The sequence below is a fragment of the Ruditapes philippinarum genome, unplaced genomic scaffold (genome assembly GCF_026571515.1).
Source record: "Ruditapes philippinarum isolate M1 unplaced genomic scaffold, ASM2657151v2 ctg2483_1_1_1_1, whole genome shotgun sequence".
Taxonomy (NCBI): domain Eukaryota; kingdom Metazoa; phylum Mollusca; class Bivalvia; order Venerida; family Veneridae; genus Ruditapes; species Ruditapes philippinarum.
Genome location: NW_026865080.1, coordinates 196,533 through 221,568, shown reverse-complemented (window position 1 = coordinate 221,568; position 25,036 = coordinate 196,533). Strand labels below are relative to the sequence as shown.

At 30.2% G+C, this 25,036-nt stretch overlaps 2 protein-coding genes across 2 annotated transcripts in view; one reads left to right on the top strand and one right to left on the bottom strand.

Annotated features, from left to right (window-relative positions):
• LOC132727737 (complement C4-A-like) overlaps positions 1-8,076 on the bottom strand; it is an 89,637-nt gene extending 81,561 nt beyond the window's left edge. The window contains 4 exon segments of the mRNA XM_060713305.1: positions 750-944; positions 1,515-1,575; positions 2,003-2,099; positions 7,920-8,076. Coding sequence (XP_060569288.1) covers positions 750-944; positions 1,515-1,575; positions 2,003-2,099; positions 7,920-7,969 — 403 coding nt within the window. The 5' untranslated portion in view covers positions 7,970-8,076.
• Positions 8,077-13,787: 5,711 nt separating this feature from the next.
• The window catches only part of LOC132727739 (complement C5-like), a 60,282-nt gene continuing 49,033 nt past the window's right edge, over positions 13,788-25,036 (top strand). Inside the window, exons 1-10 of the mRNA XM_060713308.1 lie at positions 13,788-13,936; positions 16,986-17,082; positions 18,020-18,080; positions 18,648-18,842; positions 19,322-19,395; positions 20,928-21,059; positions 21,810-21,852; positions 22,693-22,780; positions 23,315-23,417; positions 24,198-24,458. Of these exons, the coding sequence (XP_060569291.1) occupies positions 13,887-13,936; positions 16,986-17,082; positions 18,020-18,080; positions 18,648-18,842; positions 19,322-19,395; positions 20,928-21,059; positions 21,810-21,852; positions 22,693-22,780; positions 23,315-23,417; positions 24,198-24,458 (1,104 nt within the window). The 5' untranslated portion in view covers positions 13,788-13,886. The remainder of the gene's footprint in view (positions 13,937-16,985; positions 17,083-18,019; positions 18,081-18,647; positions 18,843-19,321; positions 19,396-20,927; positions 21,060-21,809; positions 21,853-22,692; positions 22,781-23,314; positions 23,418-24,197; positions 24,459-25,036) is intronic.

The window sequence follows — 25,036 nt, the reverse complement described above, 5'->3', positions numbered from 1 at the left end:
TTGAATATTACAATCACGGTAAAAAGGGGTTTTAAGATGTTCTTTTATGAGAAGAAAAGTGTGTTAAAAAATCTTTTTCCTATTACGCGATTGCCACACTTTTCACTGACGACGTAGGATATCCCTACCTTACTTTGTTGACCTATATGTCACCTAAAATTATGTGTAAATATTTTTGTTTATACATTTAAATATATATCGTGTTGTGTGATTTGTTGTGTTTCAAAAGTGTTTGCCGTTACCGATTTTTTACAGAAATTTAACAATGTCTTTGATATTTAAATAGTGTAACTGAACATTATTTTCCAATAATGCAACCGATTTCTATAACACAAATTTCGTTATTCGAGTAAATACGAACGTTAATATCTTTCATCTTTTCTTTTTAATTAAAAGAAATAAATAAAGAAAATGAATAAAAAAATCCATCCAATACCATTAAATTTAATTTCCTTTTCAAACTGTATGCAAAATTTACGGCTATATAGTCTTTTTAATTTTCGTTATATTAGCTATTAACTTTTAAATGATCAGCATTCTGAATTTTGATAGATTTTCATTATAAAGTGTTTTGTTTTTGTTTTGGCAAGTTTAAAGAATGCGTTGAACATTTAAATAAATTTTATATCTAGCATTAGATATGTCAAAAACACTATCGATGTAAACATTGTAAAGATGAATGATAACCATAGTAATAAGAAAACAAATTGAACACCTCTATTAGAATAATAAAGATAAAATAGATATACCTCTTTGTCGAGGTGTATATATCGGTTTGTCCGTCTGTACGATCAGGTAACCTGAATGATAGCTGAGGATTATTTCCCTTGATTGTTTCGTTCCTTTCCATTCCGAACATAATTTGACTTTCCTCGGCTTTTTGTCAACCACACTGTCAAATATATCAGTTTCTTGGACTTTCACAGTCAAGTAAGTTGGAGTTTCTATAATTTGATGAGAAAATGACAACAATTATTTCGATTCTCAAATTCATGCTTACTCTTGTCAGTTACTTAGCCAAACATTCGAATTCGAATAAACAACTATGGTATGATCAAGTCTCGCAGAAACAATAAATGTCACATAGAAAATGACCCCTCCTGTGTGCCCATAATCAGATACCATACAACACAAGCTGGTACAATAGAGTACCCGAAAGGAACAATTTATCCTCATTTCGGAATCTTGAAACCTTGACAGTTCACAGGTATAATTTGATACGAACCCAGTAGTGATTAGAAAGAAAAGAAAACAGAGAAAGGCAATTAACTTTACCGTACATCAATACGTAGCCAATACAGGTCTTAAATTATATACAATGAACACAGCTTATCCTACCATCTCATTAGAAAAAAAGATAAAAAGACAGACGAAACACAATGAGAGAAAGATAGATTATCTAGTATGTTAATTTACAAAATTGATTAAAAGTACCGGCTACAAACATTTAGGTTCACACAACATTCGTAAAAATCTTAAGAACATACATTAATAAAAGATTAATCATAACTTGCCTTGGTCCTTAACTACGACATTTCTTATTGAAAATTGTTTGCCCTCGTGCTCCATCCAAAGCTGTATGTTAATAAAGATAAGAACATTTTACCAACATTATCAACTGGATATGTGTGTAAACTCTTAACAGCGAACGCTGTTTAGTATTTGCAGCTCATATCTAAAAGCTGTAGAGCACCCTACACTATATACTACTGTTAAGTAAACTGTATAACTTAGCTGTTGTTTATTTTAGAACATGTTATCATTTTAAATTACACTGCTTATGAATATTTCAAATAATATTTAAAGATAACATAATAAGATTTAGATAACATTTCTATGTTTCTATGTTTAATATCTTAAAGAATATCATAACCATTGTGTAAAATATCAAAATAAAGACAATTAATTTCTTTTCCTTTGATGTGTATGATACTGAATATTTATCGAACATAAAAAAAAAGGATCAAGTAAGAGAGACAAAAAAGAAATCATAAGACGTTACCTTGACAGATGCATCTGTTTCTCCAAATACACTGACAACAACTGTCTCATCTTGTTCAAATCTTATCACGTTTGGAGCTATGACGAAGTAGTAACCGCTGAAAATGTACAAAGAAAAAACTTTCAAGAAGTTATTTCAGTATGTAGATGATTCTGTGATTATAATCACCACAACTCTGAACAAATCAACGTAATTAGAAACAACCACACTATTAACGACTTGTCCGTCTAGATCATAAATCGCAAATAATTTGCGCATGGTAAGGAATGATAAAGAGCCCGTCTGTAGATTTTCTACAGTCTTGCTGGAAAAACTCTGGAAAATAACCGATTTTCCATGAATTTCCATGAATTTTCATGGAAACAAGGTTTTTTCCACAGTATTTACAGAGTACTCTGGAACAAATTTCATGGAGAACTCTGGAACTTGACTTTTTCATCAAAGAAATAACCATGAAACACTTCTGGAAACTCTGGAAAGTTAACACTTACACAATTTTCAAGGAGTTTTACTCTGGAAAACAGTCATTTTTTAGAAAGTTTTGGGCTTAGGAAATTTTAATTTGATTTCTGCATTTACGTATACTTCACTTAAGACATTAAACTTTAATATTTTTCCCTAAGAAGGCATAAATAATCTTTTTAATATAAGTTTTCTGGTTTTAAGACATAATAAAAATAAAAACAATTTAAAATATGACATTGACACAATTATAAATTGTTGACCAGATATATAAAAACAGCAAGAACAAATGAATCTAATTACTTAGCATTGAGATTGGCCATTATTATTACATGTGTACCCAATGTAATTAAAAGTAGCAGTTAGCAAAATAAACACTTATATTTAAACAAAATGAAACCGTAATAAGCCCCTCAAGAGCTTAACTGTTTCTTTTTTTTGTGCAAAAAAAAAAAAAAAAAAAAACAAAAAAAAAAAAACAAAAAAAAAAACACAAAGATATAAAAACACAAAAAACACATGCAACCCCATTGCCACACTTTGGCATTGAAAATGCATTAAGGTATTTTTTCATTTAACTCTCATTATTTTCAAGGTATCTCATATCAAGCCTGATCTGAGTGGTTCATTATTATATATTACCCTAAGTTAGAAGAAATAAATACACAATTAAAGAGAAACAAGTTAAATTTAAGAGCAAATGTAATTGTTAAGCACTTATGTTTCTTTATTTATTGATGATAAATTCATTATGTATCCCTATTGAAGTATATATAATTTATAAATTCATCCTGTGTAGAGGTAACTTATGTATAGTGAATAATTTCTGGAACATTCAAATCAGCATCAGCCACAATGTAAATATTTATGACCCCTCAAGTGGAACCCACTGGTTTCATAACTACCAAAGTTAAACTCACCTATCTGATATAAGAGAATAGAAAGAGGTAAAACAGGTTTACAACATACTATATTACACTGTAGCTCCTAAGTAACTTAATACCCTTGCAGAACAAATCACAGGTCAGAACACTCCTTACAGGCGGGTAATTTGAACAGAAGCATTGAAAGATAATGTTTATTAGTGCCTAACTGCTTAAAAGATATAACTTGAAATATTATGTTTGAGCATTGGAAATTAGATCAAATATGTTTAAACTGGACAAATTTACAAAAGTTTTCTACTTTTAAACATGTGAATTTCATGATTCAGTTAAAATGGAGGGAACTACATGTATATAACCATTTCTAACAGTAAGTACAAATGTATTTTTATTTTTTAACACTTATTATTTTAGTTTTTTCAAACTTTCTTTGCAAGTATACACTGTTTCAGTGATTGTATTTCTACATACATGTAACTTTTCAATATTAATAGTTAAGAAAATCTTTTTCATTTTTAAATAATGGCGGGAAATTTTAAATCAGAGATTATAATTTTCCATTCAAAATATTGGTGATTGAAACAGATTCCATATCAAGCAATGAATTTCCAAATTCACATTTAATAAAATTCATAATATGCCTTAATTGTAATTTCTTGTTACTCATGTACATATGTTTATTTTTTCAACATATAAGGTTGCAAACTTTCAAGTCTTGGAGTCACATGAGATGTTTCAACTGAAAGGATATCAGATGAGGGAAAATGAATACATGTACTGTTGAATACAGAATGTTTACAGAACTATCCTGGTAATAATTTAGTTTGTTTTGTTGAAAAAAGTCGAAGTAACATGTTTTCATATGCTATTTTCCAAACACTGAACAAAATGTTGTTCTTCATGTTTTATGCCTGTATTATTGTTAATGCTATACTGACTCCACTGAACACATCTCTATACTGACTCAAATGAACACATCTTAAACTTTCAGTGGTAATTAAGAACTTGTGAAGATCATTGAGTAATTTAAACTGCCATTACATAAAGTTATCATTACATAGATATAGGAAAAGAAGGGAAATAATTAACACAAGTTTATCATAATGTTAATTTTGTCCAAAAATAAATTATTTTCATCAAAGCATGGTGTTTACTTAATAACTCTGAGCTGATATTCTGCAAAAATCATTTACTTGAATGTTTTCCATCTAAATTTTTTTCATCCTTTCATGTTTCGTATCAATCTTGTTTAAACATTACTAATTATATTGACACTGTGCATATAACACAAGTACATGTATTTATATACAATTGATTTATATTTTCAGTATCCATAGGAGAGGTCACACCACATGTCAAGAAGATGTTGCATCACGTGAAGTGAAGGATATATACATGTGTACTAGATGGATGTAAAATTACATTTGTTTGAATAAAACACTCTGACTTAGAAATAATTGTGAAATGTGCAAATTACTATAAGTGTTTGAATTCTTGACAACTAGAGTGCCTTTTTGGACTTGCTAATAAAAACACAAATGCAAATTAAAAGGTCATTTGATTTTAGTATGCAACCATCATTTCAGTAATCCCAAAATGTTCCAGAGTGAATTCCATAGTAATTCCAGAATTATTTCAAGGCTAAATTTGGCATCTTACTCCAGATCCTATTTTTAACTGCGAATGTTTTCCAGAGCGGCTCTGGAACATTTTCCAGAGTAACTCCGGAACATTTTCCAGAGTAACTCCGGAACATTTTCCAGAGTAACTCTGGAACATTTTTTCCGGAGTAGTATGTCATTTTAGCAGAACAATTTCCAGAATTGCTTTGAAAACTCTGGAACATTTTCATGGAAAACTATGGAAAAGTTTCATGAAAATAGCTCTGGAAATTCATGGAGAAAATACATGAAAATTCGCGACTTTTTTCAGATTTCTTTGAACAACTCCGGAAAACTAGTCCGAATTACCCAGAGTTGGCAATTTCCATGAAAATTCCGGAAGTTTTCATGGAAAATCATGGAAAATGTACGGACGGGTAGTGCACATTATTTAACATTGGTTTGTTTAACAAGTAGTTCTCCCCGTATTGTCAGAAATATGTGACTCTAAAATATAGGAATAACTAGGAATACAGTTGATAATTAATTATTTAGTGGCACATACGATTAATAAAATTTATTTTTTATGCTTTTTTTCTTTTCTATGTAAAATAAATATGTTGACTTAAAACTATATTTGTCCAATGAAAAAATGTAAGAAATCATAATTTTATTAAACATATAATAAAATAAAATATATTTAAATGTCCAAATATATATTTATCCACTAACAAAATATATGAACTATCTACCTAAAGAATAATTGTGTTCTAAAACATTTTATAAGAGAGAAATTATTTAAATGGACAAAAATATATCCAATAAAAAATATTATATATTTAAATAGAAATTGTTGAGTAAAAAAAATAGATCTTGTCTAAAAAATATTTTATAACTTGCATAATGGGATATTGCGAGACTTGTCACAACAGTTTTGTTCTATTGAATAAAGTGCTGCTTTCGGCACAGAAACGTTTTCGCGTTATTTCTTAAAAATGTGTTTCAATACAGTGTTTGTTCTTTGAAATGTATTTCATCAGTGTGAACCTGTATTAGAGTTTCTTTTTCAATGTCGGCAATTTGCCACGCAAGTCCTGTGTTATTCTTACGTGGTGGTAAACGGTGGGGAAGACAATGACAGCATTAAGGAATATTTCTTTGACAGACAATAACACTATTTACTAAAGTCACTAAAGTTCAACCAGTGATCTTTCTCTTGACCTGGTGACTTGACCTTGACCTGCTGTGTGTCTCCTCTGCGACCTGCACGCCACGAGAGGTATGTTGAGAAGAAAGTATAGTGGTTATTGCTTACATTTGAGAGAAAACGATTAGGGAGTTGAATTATCCTAATTACGAATCCCTTCCAAGAGAGCCAATCAGAACTATTTGTTACAACAAACTTGATTTTCCGTCATGCTTATTAGACCTGATATGTATATGTTTAGAACACACTTATGTTTGAATCACAAATTATTAATAATTCTTCAGAGGACAATTATCGTTTTGATATGTACCTCCTCAATGATTTTAGAACATATCAATTGTTAATGGCTAAATACTTCTTGTCCATATTAATCATGTTTCGTTTTTATATTTTCTCTCAGTATACAATAATTGAGCCGTACCATGACAAAAACATAATGAGTCCGCACAGTTTGATCAGGATCCATGCTGTTTGCTATCAGTTTTTCTGCTTATTATAAGGTTTGTAAGCAAATAGCATGGATCCTGATCAGACTAGGCGCAGGCTAGTCTGGATCCATGCAGGTCGCAAACCCATTATGTTGTTGTTTTCATGGCTCGTCTCAAATTTATTATTTTTAAGTACATCTTTATTTAACAAATTTATATGTACATTTATTTCAACAGAGTTATCTGACATAGAATAATCTGTAACGGCATAGATTTTGTAGCATTGCTTAATCATAATGTAACATACACAAAGCAGTAATTGATACCTCTAATGATGCCTCAGCAAGTTTATCTCTATCCTTTCAAAACCTAAATATCTTTATATCAGTTTATTTCTATTATGATTCAATCGTGCTGAAGTTTTGAGTTTCCTTTTTAAAAATGTTTCTAAGGAAAAATGGCCCATTACCTATATTTCGGTTCCAACCACAATAAATGTCTTAAATCAGTGAATTTGATAACCTCGTCGTTAACTTTGAATAAAAGTTGATGATTTTAGTGCGATAAATTTGACACATTTATGATTCACTCTCCGCATTATAAAGTTTTTATTTTGAGTGATTCTTATTCTTTGTTCAAAAAACCCGTTTTGCGTTTGTTTGTTTTTTTTTTCATTAAAATATTGTTTTATTTTTTTAATCCAGCGGCAAATATTTCATATTACATTCTAAATGAAACAGTCCCGACCCTACACCAACACACAAACGCTATTAGATTAAATAAATAAATAAATAAATAAATAAATATTTACTGTTTGATGTTTGAATTTTACTTCATATGTTACTTGGATAACTAACGTAGCAAAACTCACTTTGTTTATTGCATTACTCTTTATTTACTAAGATGTAATACATAAATCATAAGTGTATGTAACTGCTTTAAAAAAGCATTAAATACAAAGTATGTGTAATTGGTGAATAGGTGTTTAACTATACATGCATACGTGTTCATGACTACTCGAGCTCTTGCTTCTTTTTTTTTGATTATTTAGTTTTTGTTTTTATCTTGTTGTTATTTTTGTTATTATCATTAGTAAAATAAATGACGTGACGACTAAGAAGGCAATTAAAAGTTTGACATTATCTTAATTTTCTAGCATCCATCAATTAAACCAACTGACAAACAAATGATTCGAAATCACAATATAATTTTACTTTCTCGAAATGCAACAAACTTCAAATAAAAAAAGGTTTGATAACTTCAATAAGTGTACGATCAAATCGACCTATTTAAAACAATCAGCTCAAATCTAAGAAAAAAAAATCAAATTTGTACCCTTGCACTTCCGGAACAAATATCCAAAACAAAATAATTAAAATTAACATCCTTTCGTCTCAACAGCTGGGCTTCAAATAATCATATTTCTCAAATAGAGTGTTAGCTACATGTAGTGTAATAGGAGCATTCTGAGAAAATCCTTCACTGTAATTTCTTCGAGGCAACTCATAATAATTCCTGCTTTCATGATCATGATCTCTCACACATCTAAATCTGTATTGATGCTTATAATTTAAATCTATATTTTCACTTTTTCAAAGAAAATGCAAATGTAACAATGACCTTATACAAATATTAAATTTTTGAAGATCGCAATTGAAAACAGTTAGCTTCACAACGCATTACGCGAAAAGAACAGAGAAATATACAATTCCTAAAGAATGTCTAAAACGGAAATTCGGATAGATTGACCCTGTTCAAAAACTATTAAAAATGTGTGTAATTTATTTTGAAGAAAAGGTGAAATGAAAAATTTATGATAAACAATGTCTTAAAGATTCTGTATGTTTCAATGAAGGATGAAACAACACTTAAGTGAAATTTTTATGCATATAATTATTCTTCTAAAACAATTTCTCTAAACATCCCAGAATATGTTTAATAATTTAAATAATGTAAATTAAATACAAATGTTAGTACGCATCCAAAGTAATCATTAAAATATAGGCATTAATTTCTTGAAAATATTGGAAATAAATTTCTTATTACCTCCCTTTATTTACATGAAATGTAAATTAGGTAAAATCTTAACAGAAAATGCTTTTCGGAACTACAATATTGATAAATCTTCATTTGAGCATCATATTAATGATATACTTTATAAAATTTGTGATACAGGATCTCAAAATATGTGTATATTTTAAGAAATAAAAAAATATATGAACATGATTAATAATCGTCTTTACAGAGAATCAAATGTTTCCTAACTTAGAGGAGGAAATTTCAATTTATGTCAGTCAAACATCAAACAGCCTATGTATACCAAAGCCTGGCTTTGAGAGAATCAGTTTAGATCTGACCATCAAGGATCAAAAGGACCTTCATGAGGTCAAACTCCTTAAAAAAAAACACTTGAAAACTTGAATTCCTTGCATGGGTCAAGAGATCCTCTTAAAAGTATGAAAATCAACAAAAATGATAAAGAAATATTTTCGAAAAGAACGATTTCTGTACGATTTTCATCCCGCTCTAAGTGAAATGTTTTGCACCGCTTACATCAGTATCTGATCATTTTGCACAATAAAGATAGTCGTTCTTGGAAAGCGTTGTGTCACTGCTCTAAATGATAAGAAATTTTGCACAAATGTTATTAATTCCAACCGATATTAAATTATACACAAATATCGAAAAAAATATTTCCAGTCCTTTTATACAACAACAACGACAACAACAACAACAAAAAAAAAAAAAAAAAAAACAACAACAAAAAAAAAAAACAGATCCTCAGTGGAGTCCCTTTAACTATCAATTTGCTTTCATTGTTTATTATCCAAGCAGTTACTGCATAAAACCTTTAACAAGCTATGTGTTTACGGAAAACAGACATCGTTGAATTAATCATCTCACACAAAAATTTATATTAGATTCAGCACAAAATATTACATGTAGATGTATTTATTTTCACATGGAATAAACAAGTCATGGCCTGCAATTAATTCGAAACAAAAATCTAAAACAAAACAACAATACCAGCACACTTTTGGCTGCGACTGAAAAATTCTTTACAAACAATGAAAATAATCAAACAACTGCAACAAAGGCAAACAAGAAAAATGAAAAAGAAAGTAAGAAAAAAGTGACCCTACACCTCAAAATTTGTCCACTGAAGCAAGCAAAAACATGTCAGTATGTGTACTTTAAATTTCTATTAACTTTTATTTTATTTTTTTCTTGACATTATACAGATATGCTGACCAATTCTTTTTTCCCGTGATCCTAACACTATCAAATTTCAGTAAACAAACTGTTTAAAGAATTCATGTAAGATAAAATCGTTTTTTTGTCTTGCACGGTATTTTGACTGGCAGCCTTGACTTCAAGTTAAAGATTACGGTGTTTTGAAAAGATAAGAATGTAAACAACATTAGATATATTGTACGCATAATATTTGCTAATTAATTTCGTTTTAAAATGATGCAGTAGAAAAGGCTCGTATAAAACATAATTATATGTTATTTCGCGTTCCACTGTCTGCAGCTCGAAGTCACTTTTCCTTTCATTTCTATTTACATCAATATTAATTCTTATAAAAAACATATTATCTATGGCCTAAATTTTTAACCACCTAAACAATAACTCATTTTTATCATCTCAGCGTAAAAGCGTAGTAGTTGAGTGTTGGTTTCGTCAGGGTAGAGACCCTGGTTCGATTCCTGGAAAAGGGCATTTTTTTTTAAAGTTATGTAAATATATTTCAAGGAACTGGCTTTAAGTTCCTCGTGAATTTATTTCTCACAATACTATTTGTGAACATTTAGTTTTGCGCACATTTACTTTTAACAGGTTACGCAAGAGGCAACACAGTCATGATTAGAGTGATAAATGAGGAAATAAGGAAATGTAAATATATATTAATATACAAATGAGTCGAAATTGTTAAAAAAATGTAAGTAATTCAATTCAGGGTTTTAAATAGAATTTGATTGACAATACTATTCAATCTATTCAATGACTGTTAATATCAAATTCATTCAATTTTGTTAAAACTGTTATAAGTTTAACTTTAAATTGTACACAATTATAAAATAAGGTTTATAAAAAAGAATATAAAACATTTTTAGAAAGTAAAAACCATACAGATTCACAAACACACAAACATAATATTGCAAAAATTGCACATTTGAACTCGAGAGAAAAAAAAAACAACAACAAAAAACAACAACCACATTTTCTTTCCTATTTGAACTCAGTAACCACTACGCTACTAGGATTTACGTGTTCATACCCACTGTTATTCTTCTATATTGCAATAAAAATGCAAAATGTAATATCTGAATAACTTGCACAATCTATTATATCATAATGGTACGACCAATTAATGTAAAATGTATCGTGTTTGACTTATATGACCGAGACTATCATTGCAGTCACTTGTTTTAGTCACGAATGATAACGGCGCATATATGTTTACTCATGTTTTTCTTTCTTGCGTGCGTACATTTATGCAAGAATTTAACTTTCAACACTGGTAAAAAGTTCTGTCCATGAGCCCTTCCGATTAACATAATTAGTGAAAAAGAGAGTTGGTCTATAGGTATGTTTTTACGACGCTTTTTTTTGGCAAAATGCCATCTTATATCTAATGTTTACAGGTAAGAACTGAATATAAGAAAACTTTCATTGGTCAATATAAAATTATAAAATATTGAAATATGGTTATCTCTTTGTCAATTCTAAAATAAAATTTAAAGGAAAATCCTTGCCATTATAAACTTAAAGTTAAGGGTATTTCTAAAAAAAAAGAAAGGATAGATCTTTAAATATGTATAAACATTTTTTCCTCGCACAAAACATTTAACACAGCTTTAACATCGCATTGGACTTATTAAGTTTATTTTACACATAAACTTACTAAGTTTATTTTACATGAGACCTTACTAAGTTTATATTACACACGAACTTACTAACTAAAGTTAAACTTTATTTATACATGAACTTACAGGGTTATAAGTTTGCCAAAAATAACGAGACCACGAATAACGTCCATAGACTAGTATTACTAAACAGGTACTGTACCCTCATTTTAATTTGTTCAATAACCGTCCCATATACTATCTGATCATTGGTGTTTGCCTTAGATTAGAGAGAAAATGTTACTAAAAAAATGTTTATTTTATACTATTCATTATCCTTTTATTTCATTTAAAGCTGCACGCTTCCAGATTCATGATAATTTTCATGAAAATTTTGAAAATGTATTTGAATGTATAATATTGTGAAGTAATTAAAAGGAAGCAATTTACGCATTAACAATGACACTTACAAACCACGTAAATTATAAAATGTGGTCAAAATATGCATGAATAACCTTTACTGCGTTAGTAACGCAGTAGAAAAAGAGTTGTAAATATTGAAAAATCAGTCATTTATCGCACATAATATGTAAAATATTACTTGAATCTTGAAACGTTTTTACTTTTCCTTACATTTTAGTACATTTTCTCAAGTTTAATGTTATTTAAATATTTTGACTCATCTGGAGGCATGTAGCTTTAATGTTCATGCTTACCATATTTTTAATCACCTTCAAGAAATTATTATTTTATTGTTATGCAATTAAATTGCTAACATGTCTATATGCATCGAAAATCTCGCAATAACATATGCATATTTACCAGTATTACTTCGGCCGAGATTCTTTTTAAAGATACTTCATATAATTATTATCAAATATTGTCGTAATATAAGGAGATACTAACATAAATTGCTCTGTGTTTATTTGTTATTCGTTCTGCAAAGAATTTCAAATCAAAACTTAAATATATTTTACATGTTTTACGCTTCAAAGAATGTCCACGATTTTCTTTAATAACCCCTGGTAAATAATACATTATAAATATAATTAGCATGACATACACCCTTGATTCAAGCGAGATTATTTCCCGCGTAATAGTTATGCTGGAACAGAATTGAGATTTTTTCCTGAGCTTCAATCTACTTCCCGCTGTTTTAAAACTGAAATATTTTTTGTAAAATTTTAAATAATTAATATAAAAACCAAAATTTAAGACATATAAGAGGCTAAAACATAAAATGCATACCGTTTTTCTTTAACCTATATATAAATAGTAAAGAATTGATACTATTTCTGTGTAGATAGATAACGCAGATACTACCTAGCTGCAGTTTAACCAGGTTTACCACGGCTGTGTATCTTTTTAAACACACGTGTTGCATCACGTGATTCGTTAAACATAATCTACATGTCATTAACCTAAAACTATTAGCCGATATACAACCGATTTTTTAAAATTGCTCACTTTTTATATTCTTGTGAAAATCAAGTTTACATCATATGCTGCTGACTCAGATTCTTTTCTCAGAATTTTAAACTTGTTTTTTCAGCTAAAGACTACCAATCAAATCACTCACAGTAGAAACAGTAAATAGGACGCTAACCTGAAACAGACATCAAGCATTGATAATAGCTTGAGCATTTCTTGGAATACGCTAATAAGAAACTTAGTGTTCTAAGAAAAGAAATTTAGTGTTCTTAGAAGAGGCTGATAAGAGAATAAGTGTTGCTTTGAAAGTCATGCGTTCGTTATCTTACATTTATCTTTTATTTTGGGAAACCGAACTTTGATAGTTCTAGGGTCACAGGAAAAATATAATTGTTTCTTGCGAAGGAAAAAAATCAGTAAAATGTCAAGATAAAGGTGTAGGCAAGGAAAGAGAAATAATTATAGCATATTATCGCTAATCAATTGACATTTTTTGCTTTAAATTGTTTTTGCTGTCATTGATTTTTTTTATCGTTTTGGTGGTTTGCGATTTGTTATTTTGATAATTTAGGTGTGCGAGAACTATGTATAATCTCAAGTTGCCCATTCATTGTATTCGATTGTAATCCAGACTTAAGAAACAAACTTTTCGTCTAGGCTGACATGTTTTCGCTTTTAAATAAAACGCATTTTTGTATCAATTTTGTGCATATCTTGTGTTGTTGTTTCTTTACATTATTTTTTGAAAAGGGGGGAAACTGCTTGTTTTTGTGTTATCGAATTTAATATTGTGTAAGGTCATTGTTACATTTTGCATTTTCTTTGAAACAAGTTAATACGTTGATTTAGATTATAAGCATCAATGCAAATTTAGATATGAGAGATCATCATGAAAGCAGTACTTGTTATGAATTGCCTCGAAGAAATTACAGTAATTTTCACAGAAATGCTCTTATTACACTGTATGTAACAAACACATGTGAAATATGGTAATATGAAGCCAAGCTGTTGAGACGGAAGGATGTTTATTTTAATTATTTTGTTTTGGATATTTGTTCCGGAAGTGCAAGGGTACAATTTGCATTTTTTTATTATTTGAGCTGATTTTTTTTTAAATAGGTCGATTTGACTAACACTTATTGAAGTTATCAAACATTTTAATTTGAAAGTTGTCTATTGCATTTAAAGAAAGTCTAATTATATTGTGATTTCAAATCGTTTGTTTGTCAATTTGTTTAATATGGGCTGGTAAGAAATCTAAGGTAATGTCAACACTTAATGACCTTCTAAAACGTCATTTGTTTTACTCATGATATTAACAAAAATAAAAAAAAAGTTAAAAGCAAAAATTAAACTATCAAAAATAGAAACACGCGTTCGAGTAGTCTCAAACAAGTATGCATGTATGATTAAACATCTATTAAATATTTAATAAATTACTATTTATGTTTTACACATGAACATTTACAGACCCCAATGATTTATATATATAATTACAGAAGTAAATGTAGGATAATTCAATAAACAATGTCACTATTTTACGTTAGATATCAAAGTAACTTATGAAGTTGAATTTAAACGTCAAACAGGAAAAGTTTATTTATTTATCTATGTATTCAGTCTAATAGCGTGTGTGTGCTACTGTAGGGTCGGGACTTTTGAGAAATCGGATAGCCGCTTATTTTGAATGTAAGATGAAATATTGTCCGCTCGTTTGAAAAAAATGAAACAATACTTTTTAAAAAGATATGCAAAACGGATATTTGGAACACAGAATGAGAAACACGCAAAATAAAAATTTTATAATGAGCAGAGTGTATCATAAATCAAATGTGTCAAATTTATCGCACTAAAATCATTAACTTTTATTCGTAGTTAACGACGAGGTTATCAAATTCACTGATATAAGACAGTTATTGTGGTTTGTACCGAAATATAGGTCATTAAACATTATTCTTCAGAAAATGTTTGAAAAGGAAACGTAAAACCTCCACACGGTATAATCATAATAGAAATAAACTGCTATAAAAACATTTAGGTTATCATCATTAAGAAATGCTACACAAACTAATGCGTTACAGATTATTCTATGTCAAATAACATTGTTGAAATAAATGTACATATATATTTGTTCAATAAAGATGTACTTAAATTAATAAATTTGAGCCGCTCCATGACAAAACCAACATAATTGGTCTGCGACCTGCATGGATCCAGACCCGCCTGCGTATACGCGCAGTCTGATCAGGATCCATGCTGTTTGCTTACAACCCCTATAACAAGTAGAGAAGCAGTATGGATCCTGATCAGACTGCGCGGACCCATTATGTTTGTTTTGTCATGGTACGGCTCAATAATTGTGTACTGAGAGAAAATATAATCAAAGGACTGAACGCTCTGTGGAATTCTCTGATCTTTGCAATCTAAATCGTACTGTACAGTACATCTGTATGAATTTTCCTGTATAGGTTTATTTTTATATACTATAAATCAATTCATTTTACAGGGCAGCGACTGCGTTTAGAGTTTTAAATATAACAGTTTGAGTTTGATACATACGGAATTTTGCATGACTAGAGTTGCTTAAAAAAATAACTTATGTTAATTTTTTTTATTAAAGCCACACATTATCATTGCATATCGTGTCTATTTTCTTAAAAAAAGACACTTAAAAACAATAGTCGACAGGGATTTGTACCCCTGACCTCTCACACTCTAAACGAGCGCGTTACCCCTTTACCACGGGGAAGTTACACGAAGAAGCCTGAATAAAATCAAACAATTCTGAATTTAGTATTTCCATTTCGGGTTTGTAATCTTTAAAATTATTAGTTTTGATGTATTTTGTTCACAATAAACCTGTTGTTTAACACTGATGTAAATAATTTAGCGAAAATCTTCCGACATGTATATATTTCACTACTTGACAGTCAGATTTATTTGTGTACTACGCTATGAAGTATTTGGTAATCGACATCGCTAAAAATAGCATTTTCTTTGATTAAAATGATATTCATCCTGGTAATATAAGATTGAGCATTTATTGTCAATTCTATAAGCCAACGCTACTTTTTAACTTTGAATGCGTTGTAATTTGTTGGATACTTGTAATAAAATAACAATATTTCTTTCTTTTACATCGCTAGTTTTAAACTGTTTTGAGAACTACTTTTTGTAGGTCTGTCGTGAAATTCTGTGCCAGAGATTGAGTGTCAGCATTGTATTTCATCACCTAATTTTTTTATTGTCTGTCAAAGAAATATTCCTTAATGCTGTCATTATCGTCCCCACCTGTTACCATCACGTAAGAATTACACAGGACTTGCGTGGCGAATTGCCGACATTGAAAAAGAAACTCTTATACAGCTACATACTGTTGCAATACATTTCAAAGAACAAACACTGCATTGAAACACATTTTTAAGAAATAACGCGAAAGCCCAGCAGCTGTCATATTGGGTGTTATTCAACAGATCAATACTGTTGTTACAAGTCTCACAATATCAAATTTTGCCAGTTATGAATTTTTTTTTTTAAACCAGACCTATTACTTAACTCAATAATTTTCATTTAAATATATATTCATTTTATTGCATATATTTTTGTCTATTTAAATAATTTCTACCTCATAAGTAGTTTTAGAACACAAGTACTCTTTAAATACATTTTTAGTGGATAAATATATTTTTGTCCTTTTAAAATATATTTTACATTATTATATGTTTTAGAACATACATTTTTTCCATTGGACAAATATAGTTTTAAGTCAACATATTTACTTTACATAGAAAAATGCATAACGAATAAATTTTAGATATCATATGTGACACAAAATAATTAAACATCAACTGTATTCATAGTCATTCTCATATTTTAGTCACATATTTCTGATTATACGGGGAGAACTACTTGTTACAAAAACCAATGTTAAATTATGTGCATTTCTTAATCATTTATAACCAAGCGCAAATTCTTTGCAATTTATGATCTAAACGGACAAGTCGTTGTTTGTTAGTTAGTTAGTGTGGTTGTTTCTAATGGCGTTGTTTTGTTCAAAGTTGTGGTTAGTAATTTGCATCCAAAGATCACATCTCAAACCCTTTTCTTTGTATATTTTCAGAGGTTACTACTTCGTCATAGCTCCAAACGTGATAAGATTTGAACAAGATGAGACAGTTGTTGTCAGTGTGTTTGGAGAAACATATGCATATGTCAAGGTAATGTCTATAGTTATTTTTTCTTGCCTCTCTTACTTGATCCTTTGTTTTTATATTCGATATATATGAAGTATCACATGTTTCAAATGAAAGAAGATAATTGTATTAAATTTTCATATTTTGTAATGAGGTATATCCCGATAGTAATGACATTATTCAAGATATTTAGCAGAGAAATATTATATTAATTAGTGGAATATAATTTGAAATATACATCAGACAAATAGAAATGGGATAAAGTTAAATGTTCTAATACTCATCAGCAACTAGTGAACTATTAAAGAAAATTGAGATAATTATTAAATGTTCTAAAATAATCAACAGCTAAGTGATACAGTTTACATAACAGTTATATATATTTACAATGTTCAACAGCATGGAGATGTGAACTTTTCATACTAAATAGAGGATATTTGTTTAGTTCAGTGTCAGATCGGAATATATTTCACCGAGTGAGCACCAAAAGGTATATTTCACGATTGGCGCTGCCACGAGTGAAATATGAACTTTTGGTGTTCACGAGATTAAATATATTTCGATCTTACATTAAACTAAATAAATTTGCTTTTTATTATATGCAAAGAAACGTTTAAAAAGACATTTTAAACTAGAACTAAATGAAGGGGGTGCCAAATAATAATAATGATACAACGTGACGTCATTTACGACGTCACGTCATTAAGTTGGTTTAACTGTAAACGCTTTTATTTCACTGAAACAACGTACCGGGCTCAAGTATTCAAAATTGTGAAATTATCAAATTTATAATTTCACTTTTTAAAACAGTGAAATTATCAGTTTTTACTCCACTGATATATTTGTATAAACCACCGAAAAGCATGTAATAAATAGCGTTCTATGTTTAGAGTTTCCATACATACATGGTTATAATTTGATTAATGTCGGTTAAATTCTCTTATCTTTACAAACATTGCAGCTTTGGATAGAGCACGAGGGCAAACAATTTTCCATGAAAAATGTCGTAGTTAAAGACCAAGGCGAGTAATAATTAATCGTTAATAAATGTTAAAATCATTTTATAAATCTAAATGAACACGTTACTTATTATAAATTTTGTAAACAAACATACTTAAAATTCTTTTTTTTTCTCTCTTCAATTTCCTTCTATCTTTCTTCTTTTACTTCATCTTGCTTTTCTTTTCTTTTTTATTTTCCTTGATTTTAACTATATTTTCCTTTCTAATGAGTTGATACGATAAACAGTCTTCCTTACTTTAATTTGAGACCTGTATTAGCTACTTCTGAAAGTACAAACGCTTTCCTGATTTAAAATACTACCGTGTTCGTAAATAATTGTTCATGTAAGCTGTGAAGTTTTCAAAATTCTTGAATGGAGATTAATTGTTCCATTTTGTTTTCTATTGTGCCAGACAGTTTTGTCAAGTGTGTTATTATGGGTCATTCTCTATGTTAATATTTACCTAGCCAGCAATACCTTAATTATGTCATTGCTAATTCACATTTTTGGCTAAGTTACTCAAGAGATTAAACACGACTTTGAAAATTGAGACATTTGTTGTCATTTCCTTATCTTCGTTTTATAGAAACTCCAATTTATACGACCATAAAAGTCCAAGAAGCGGATATATTTGACAGTGTGGTTGACAAAAAGCCACGCGTAGTCAAATTGTGTTCGGAATGGAAAGGAACGAAGCGATCAAGGGAAATAATTCTGAGCTATCATTCAGGTTACCTGATCGTACAGACGGACAAACCTATCTATACACCCAAGCAAAATGGTATACATATTTTTCCTTGATTACCTTAAAGATATAGTTAATATTTTTTAAGATGTGTTTTGCTTATGACTATTAGTTATCAATAATTACAACTTTATAATGATAACAACAACAACATTGTAATGCTAGATATGAAATATTCGGCCATTTAAAAAAAAAACATGTTATCACTTTATTCTTTTTGTGATTAACCCAAAAAGTCTTTATTTAAAATCTGTAAGCATTTTCTCAATGAAATTTAAGCAATCAAAAGTGACCATTTTATTTATGCGCAAATTAGAGGGAAATATTAACACATGAGTATAAGTGACATATACAATGTATGTTAACAAAGTAGGTAGGGGTATTCCTACGTATTCAGTAATATTTATGGCGGAAATTACCCATCACGTTACACTAAAAAGACTCTCTTACTCACGTTGTTCATAAAAGGACATCTTAAAAAAACAATTTCTTTAAGACAATGTTGCTTTTTTCAGTTAAAATAAGAGCTCTAGCACTTGACGAGTCATTGAAAGCTAATGATGGTTGGCAAGTAGGCATGGATATTATTGTAAGTATAAACATGTGATGACACTTGACTTTATTTACATGTAGAAATGATTGTGAAAAAGGGGGAAATTCATTTCAGTATTTCTCCTGTATTAGGTAGCGCATCTAAACGTGCAATTGACTAATTTATGATTATTTTGAAAACCGCGTTTCTTCTATTTTGTACATGGCAAAGTAAGGTTATCCGTGTTAATATGAGTTTAAGGAAACTGGAAGTGACGACATAACTTGCTTTCCGTCGAGCATACGTTAGATTGATATTTTATGCATGCAAACAGGGTGTTTCAAATAGAATGGTCTGAAAACGCGCTATGTAAACCCATTTCACTACATGTCTCGGTATAACTCGGTATAGCATGCTATACGCAAATTATATAAGTGTTCAAGAAATGGGGGACAAATAAATACAAGAGCAAAAATGAAAATTTTAACAACATGATGTAATTTAAAAAAAATTTAACTTGTAAAAAAGGATAAATATTTCAAATCCTGTTTTCAAAGCAAATATAGATTGCATCTTCAGAATATTTGCCGATAAACGGCGTCATTTTGAAAATGCACCAAATTAAACATCGAATTTTTGTAAATAACATCATGAAATATTATATATTTTACATGGTACGATTTAATAACATTTTTCTCCGTATTTTATCATTGAACAATGCTTGAATAAAAAAAAAACTCATGAAGCTCGGACCTATTTTCAAATATGAGCAGTAAATATTTACCTTGACACCAGGAATAAAAATTCCTAATTTCATTGCAATTTTATAAAATGTTACTTTTTATTGAAAAAAAAACTGGTAATATAATGTAGCCAGGGTTAGTATTAAGAAAGTTTTTGATTGATTTAACAAAACATTATCTTTTAATTTGATTTTTGAATGGTGATGTACTACCTAATCACAGACCCAACCGAGACATCTTTTTTTCGTAAAATTGGTCCAACTCCAGACCATTCTATTTGAAAGACCCTGATGCAAATGAGGATATTCTACAACTTACTCTTCTGCACATCGGCCTAAGGTTCCGTTACTATTCACTTTCTCATAAAGTAACTGTAGTATATTCAATCAGTTGCTATGGGTTCGTACTCTCAGTGCCAGAAAGGGCGGATGGACCGCCATTACGTCATATAACGGGAAACAGTGCATTTAAGGTATTCTGAGTAATGCACTTATCTTGCCCTGATAAATTTAAGAGAAGTTGACCGTCTGCATTTTTCACCCTTTTTCTTTTCTTATTGCTGTCGATTGTTGTCCCAGAATATCCTACAGAGAAATCAAAATTTCACCACCGTGTTTTAACCAAGAAAGGCAAATACTCTGGGCATGAGGGTCACGCGATAAATAATGTGTTATTTGAAGTTAGATATATATTTCGTGCATCTTTTGACGGAATTTCTGAAATTTTTTTGTTAAAATCCATATCAATTTTAAGCCTTTTACTTTCTTAGTAGTAATACAGTTCGGTACATTGCATCATTCAATTATCACACTCTATCTTACTGAAAATAAACCACAACCGTTTCAGAGTCCTTCAATCTTAACCATGGGAAGAAGGTTGATAAATAATAGTGTTACCGGATTCTTTCAAAATGAATTCACCCTTCCGCCTTACCCTGAGATGGGAATTTGGACAGCAAGAGCATTTTATGATGGACAGGTAAACTTTCATATTTATTGCTTCCCAAAAATTAGATCGTGTAGGAATAGAGTTACACGCCAAATTGTATAGTTGTTAAGGAAATTTGTATGGCCAAGTTTAATATGAATAATATCTTACTAATGAAAATATTCAGTATTCGTACAAGTTAGTCAAATTCTTCAATTAAAGTATATACACGTATAAAACTAATATGAATGGTAATGATGATAAATATAATGTATACTTAATGCCATGATACATCATTATCAAACATATAATTCTATATACTTGTTTGATCTACTGGGCAAATACTTCAACGTTTACGTTGACACTTTATATTATCAGGACCTGCTTTGTACACGTGCAAGTGATTGTCATTTGGGTTCAATGATTGTCATTTAAGCCTTGTGATACTCATTTCGTCCCAGTATTTGTCATGTTGACCTTGTGAGTTTCGTTTTGATGTAGTGATCGCCATCTTTGCCCCGCGATTATCATTTTGGCCTGGTGATTTTCATTTTGACATATCAGTTGTCATTCTGGCATATTGATTGTCTTTATGGCCTGGTGATCGTCATTTTAGGCATTGCAATTCTTATTTGGTTCTTATGTTTGACATTTCGTCCCAAAAGTTGGTATGCTATATGATATAATTTTGGAGCGGTGCATGTCATTTCGGTAGAGTGGTTGTTATTTGGCTAATGTATCAGTACATACCATATGTGCTCGATACAGACATCTTGTTTTTTGTTGTATTATTTTTTTCAGTTCGAGACCGAGTCACACACCCACTTTGAAGTTCGGGAAAATGGTAAATTATCTGTTATTTTAATCACTTAATTTTCTTTTACTACATCATATGTTTTATGAATATATAGAAAAAGGATTACTATCGCTAGCATTGCGACAATTCAAATAACAATAAACTCCTTGATAATATAACATGATATATTAACCATTAGATCTGTCTGACGTTCTATTAAATCACAGGACCTTGAAATACTGCCAATAATAGCAGTAAAGTCCTATTTTAAAAAAATCATACTTGTATTATATATAAATATGGATTTTTAATCGGACTTTATAACTATTATTGGCACAATTTCATAAAGGTATGCATTTATTAATCGGACTTTACTGCTATTATTGACAGAATTTCTATGTCCCGTTGTCAAATCACAAGCATCCCAGGCTAAATTATGTTCCACATTGCGCGTTATGTTAGAAGAGGAGTAACTATAATATTAATCAAAACAAGAACACGTAGAAATATGACTGTCGTCTTGAATTCATAACAAAATTTGATTATTGTAACAAAGTAGAAAGTTACATGCACTCTTAACATTCAGCCGTTAAGTCGGTTTTTATATTTTATATTTTTGGAAATAAAATCATGTAACATTTGTTAATTTTTTTTCAGAAAGTTATTTTTTGTGCTGAACGGAAGCTAACAATACATTCACTTATTTGACATTTTAACCAATTTCAATATTTCTATTCTAGTTTGGTTTGATCGGTTACCACCACTGTTGCACTAAGGTATCACGAGATGTCTTTCTTTTCAGTTGTAACGTACTTAAATCATTCCGTTTTCATTGGCTAAAAGATCTATAATAGCTATGTCTTTCATACTGATTTTTATTGATTTCAGTTCTTCCGACGTTTGGAGTGACTGTTGACGTTGACGTTGAGCTCCTCCTACCAACAACGAAGTCGATAACCGTCACTGTTAAAGCCAAGTAAGAATTCGATATTCTATTTCATGTTTGTAAAAATAAAAGTTTGACATTTGTTTGTTCTTTGAGATTGTTAAATTGTTTAACTTAAATATGTTTTTTTTTTCGAAATAAGAACGATGATCGAAGGTTATAGATATAATATATTTGTACCAAAGAACATATACTTGCCATAGAGATATCAAACTTTGCTTTTGCAAGAAAAGTGAAAACTCCTGATAAAGCTCGATTATGAGTATGACGTTTTTAGTCTGCACAAATGGTAAATTTATTATTCAACCTCGTTTTGTTAATTCATACCAGGCAAAAATTCATTGGCAGACAATAGTACCACACCATTACATATATACTATATAAGATTATTTACATCATCATCATCATCACATTGAGCTGTATATTATATGATAAAAGTACCCAGCATGCTTACAGGCCGATGTTTCTTCCCTCAGAAATGCGCGAAACTCGCTGGTTTCGTTATTAGTATCAACTACCGCAGAACGACATGCAATTAAGAAAAGTAAACATTTTTCTTTTAAGATATGTTTACGGCAAACCTGTCCACGGAAATGCAAGACTTACGTTGAAATTGAAAGGGGAGAATAAAGAAAGTGACTTTATCCTAAATGTCGACAGAATAACGGTATGTTGATCCGTTCTCGGTACTCATTTTATACATTTCATTACACAGGCACATCATACCGATCCACTAATAAGACCCACTTAAAGGAAGTCGTCTAAACCCATCACCGTATGAATGCTGAAAATATGTTTAATGGCACATTATGCCTCACAAATCCATATTTGTTTAATTCTTTAGAAATGTCAAACATGTGTTTAATAATGTTCTTTTTATAATAGATTAGAGCAAGTTAGATGTTAAACAACTGAAGAAAGTTGCCCTGAATGTGCAGTAATATGTCGTAAAGGTAGCAAAGTATAATCAAAGTGGTACTTTGACTTCCATACAAAATACTCATTAACTATGTTTATATTAATTGCTAACTGAGGAAAAAAGTAAAAGATGTGGCAAATTGAGTATTATTTTTGGAGACTGTAACAAGATATAAAAAGAAAGAAAGTGTTTGAGAAATAAAAATGAAATAGCATTTCATAGGCATGTAGACCTTTAACTTAGCAGTTTAAAACATTCCGTGATAAAACTATCAGTTTATGACAAAACGATCAATTACCATAAATTGTCCTGTAGGACATGGTTCTCCGTTTTTTTTGGTAGAAAATTAAATGTAAATTTAAGTGTTATCTTGTCCTCATTTAACACAAAAAAGTTTTGTATGACTGAAAGAAGTTTATTTTCAGTCTTGTCTTGTCGTTCAAAAAAATCATAAGTTTTCCAATCGACGGAAAACATGGCTTCTCGTGTTGAGCATTGAAATAATTATCTTTGTACTTTCCTTAATAGCTTGAAAACAACTACCAGTTTGAAGGAAGTGTGACAGAGTTCAATATTAAAGTTGATAACATACTGAACTCCCCGTTGCTACGAGGCAAACCTTTTCCCTTCAACAAACGCCTAGAAGTGATTGCAATGGTTTATGAAAGTGCTACGGGAAAGGAGGAGGCGCGAAGTCACGACGGAACCATCTTCACAAGGAATCCATACGTGTTCAAGTTTACCAAATCAAAACTGAACTTCTGGCCATATTACGAATATTATTTGAAGGTACATGTACTGATTTATGTTACAAGTTATACATATTGTACGAGTAAATGAGTTTTTAACTTGGGGTTTTCATAACATATCTAAATGATTGAAACGCCGACCGTCCTTGTAATAGCAGCGGCGGAAAGGGAGACAACGGCGGCAGAGCTTACCAGTCAATCATAACGAAAAGCGTGTTCGTTACATTGGTACATTTTCTATTGTATCATAGTTTGGGAACCTTTTTGTTGAAAATGCGTCAAATTAAAATCGTATATATATACATGCACAGTGCGTTAACTAAAGTGTAGGTATAAGATACCCGAACTCATAAGCATGTCCATTGAATGGCTCAGTTCTGCTAGGGTTTACTTATTGTGACGGTAGAGAAAGGGACAACACAATAAATTTCATATTCAAGTGCTCGTTGAAAGGTTTCGTGTTTTCTGGGGTTTCATATTGTGACAACAGGGAACGTGTTTTTATGTTTGTCTATGATACAAAAGAGAGAAAAAAAACATCAAAACACTCGGCAATCTGATTAATACTCAAGGGCTACGCCCCATCGTACAAATCAGATTGCCTTCTGTTTCGATTTT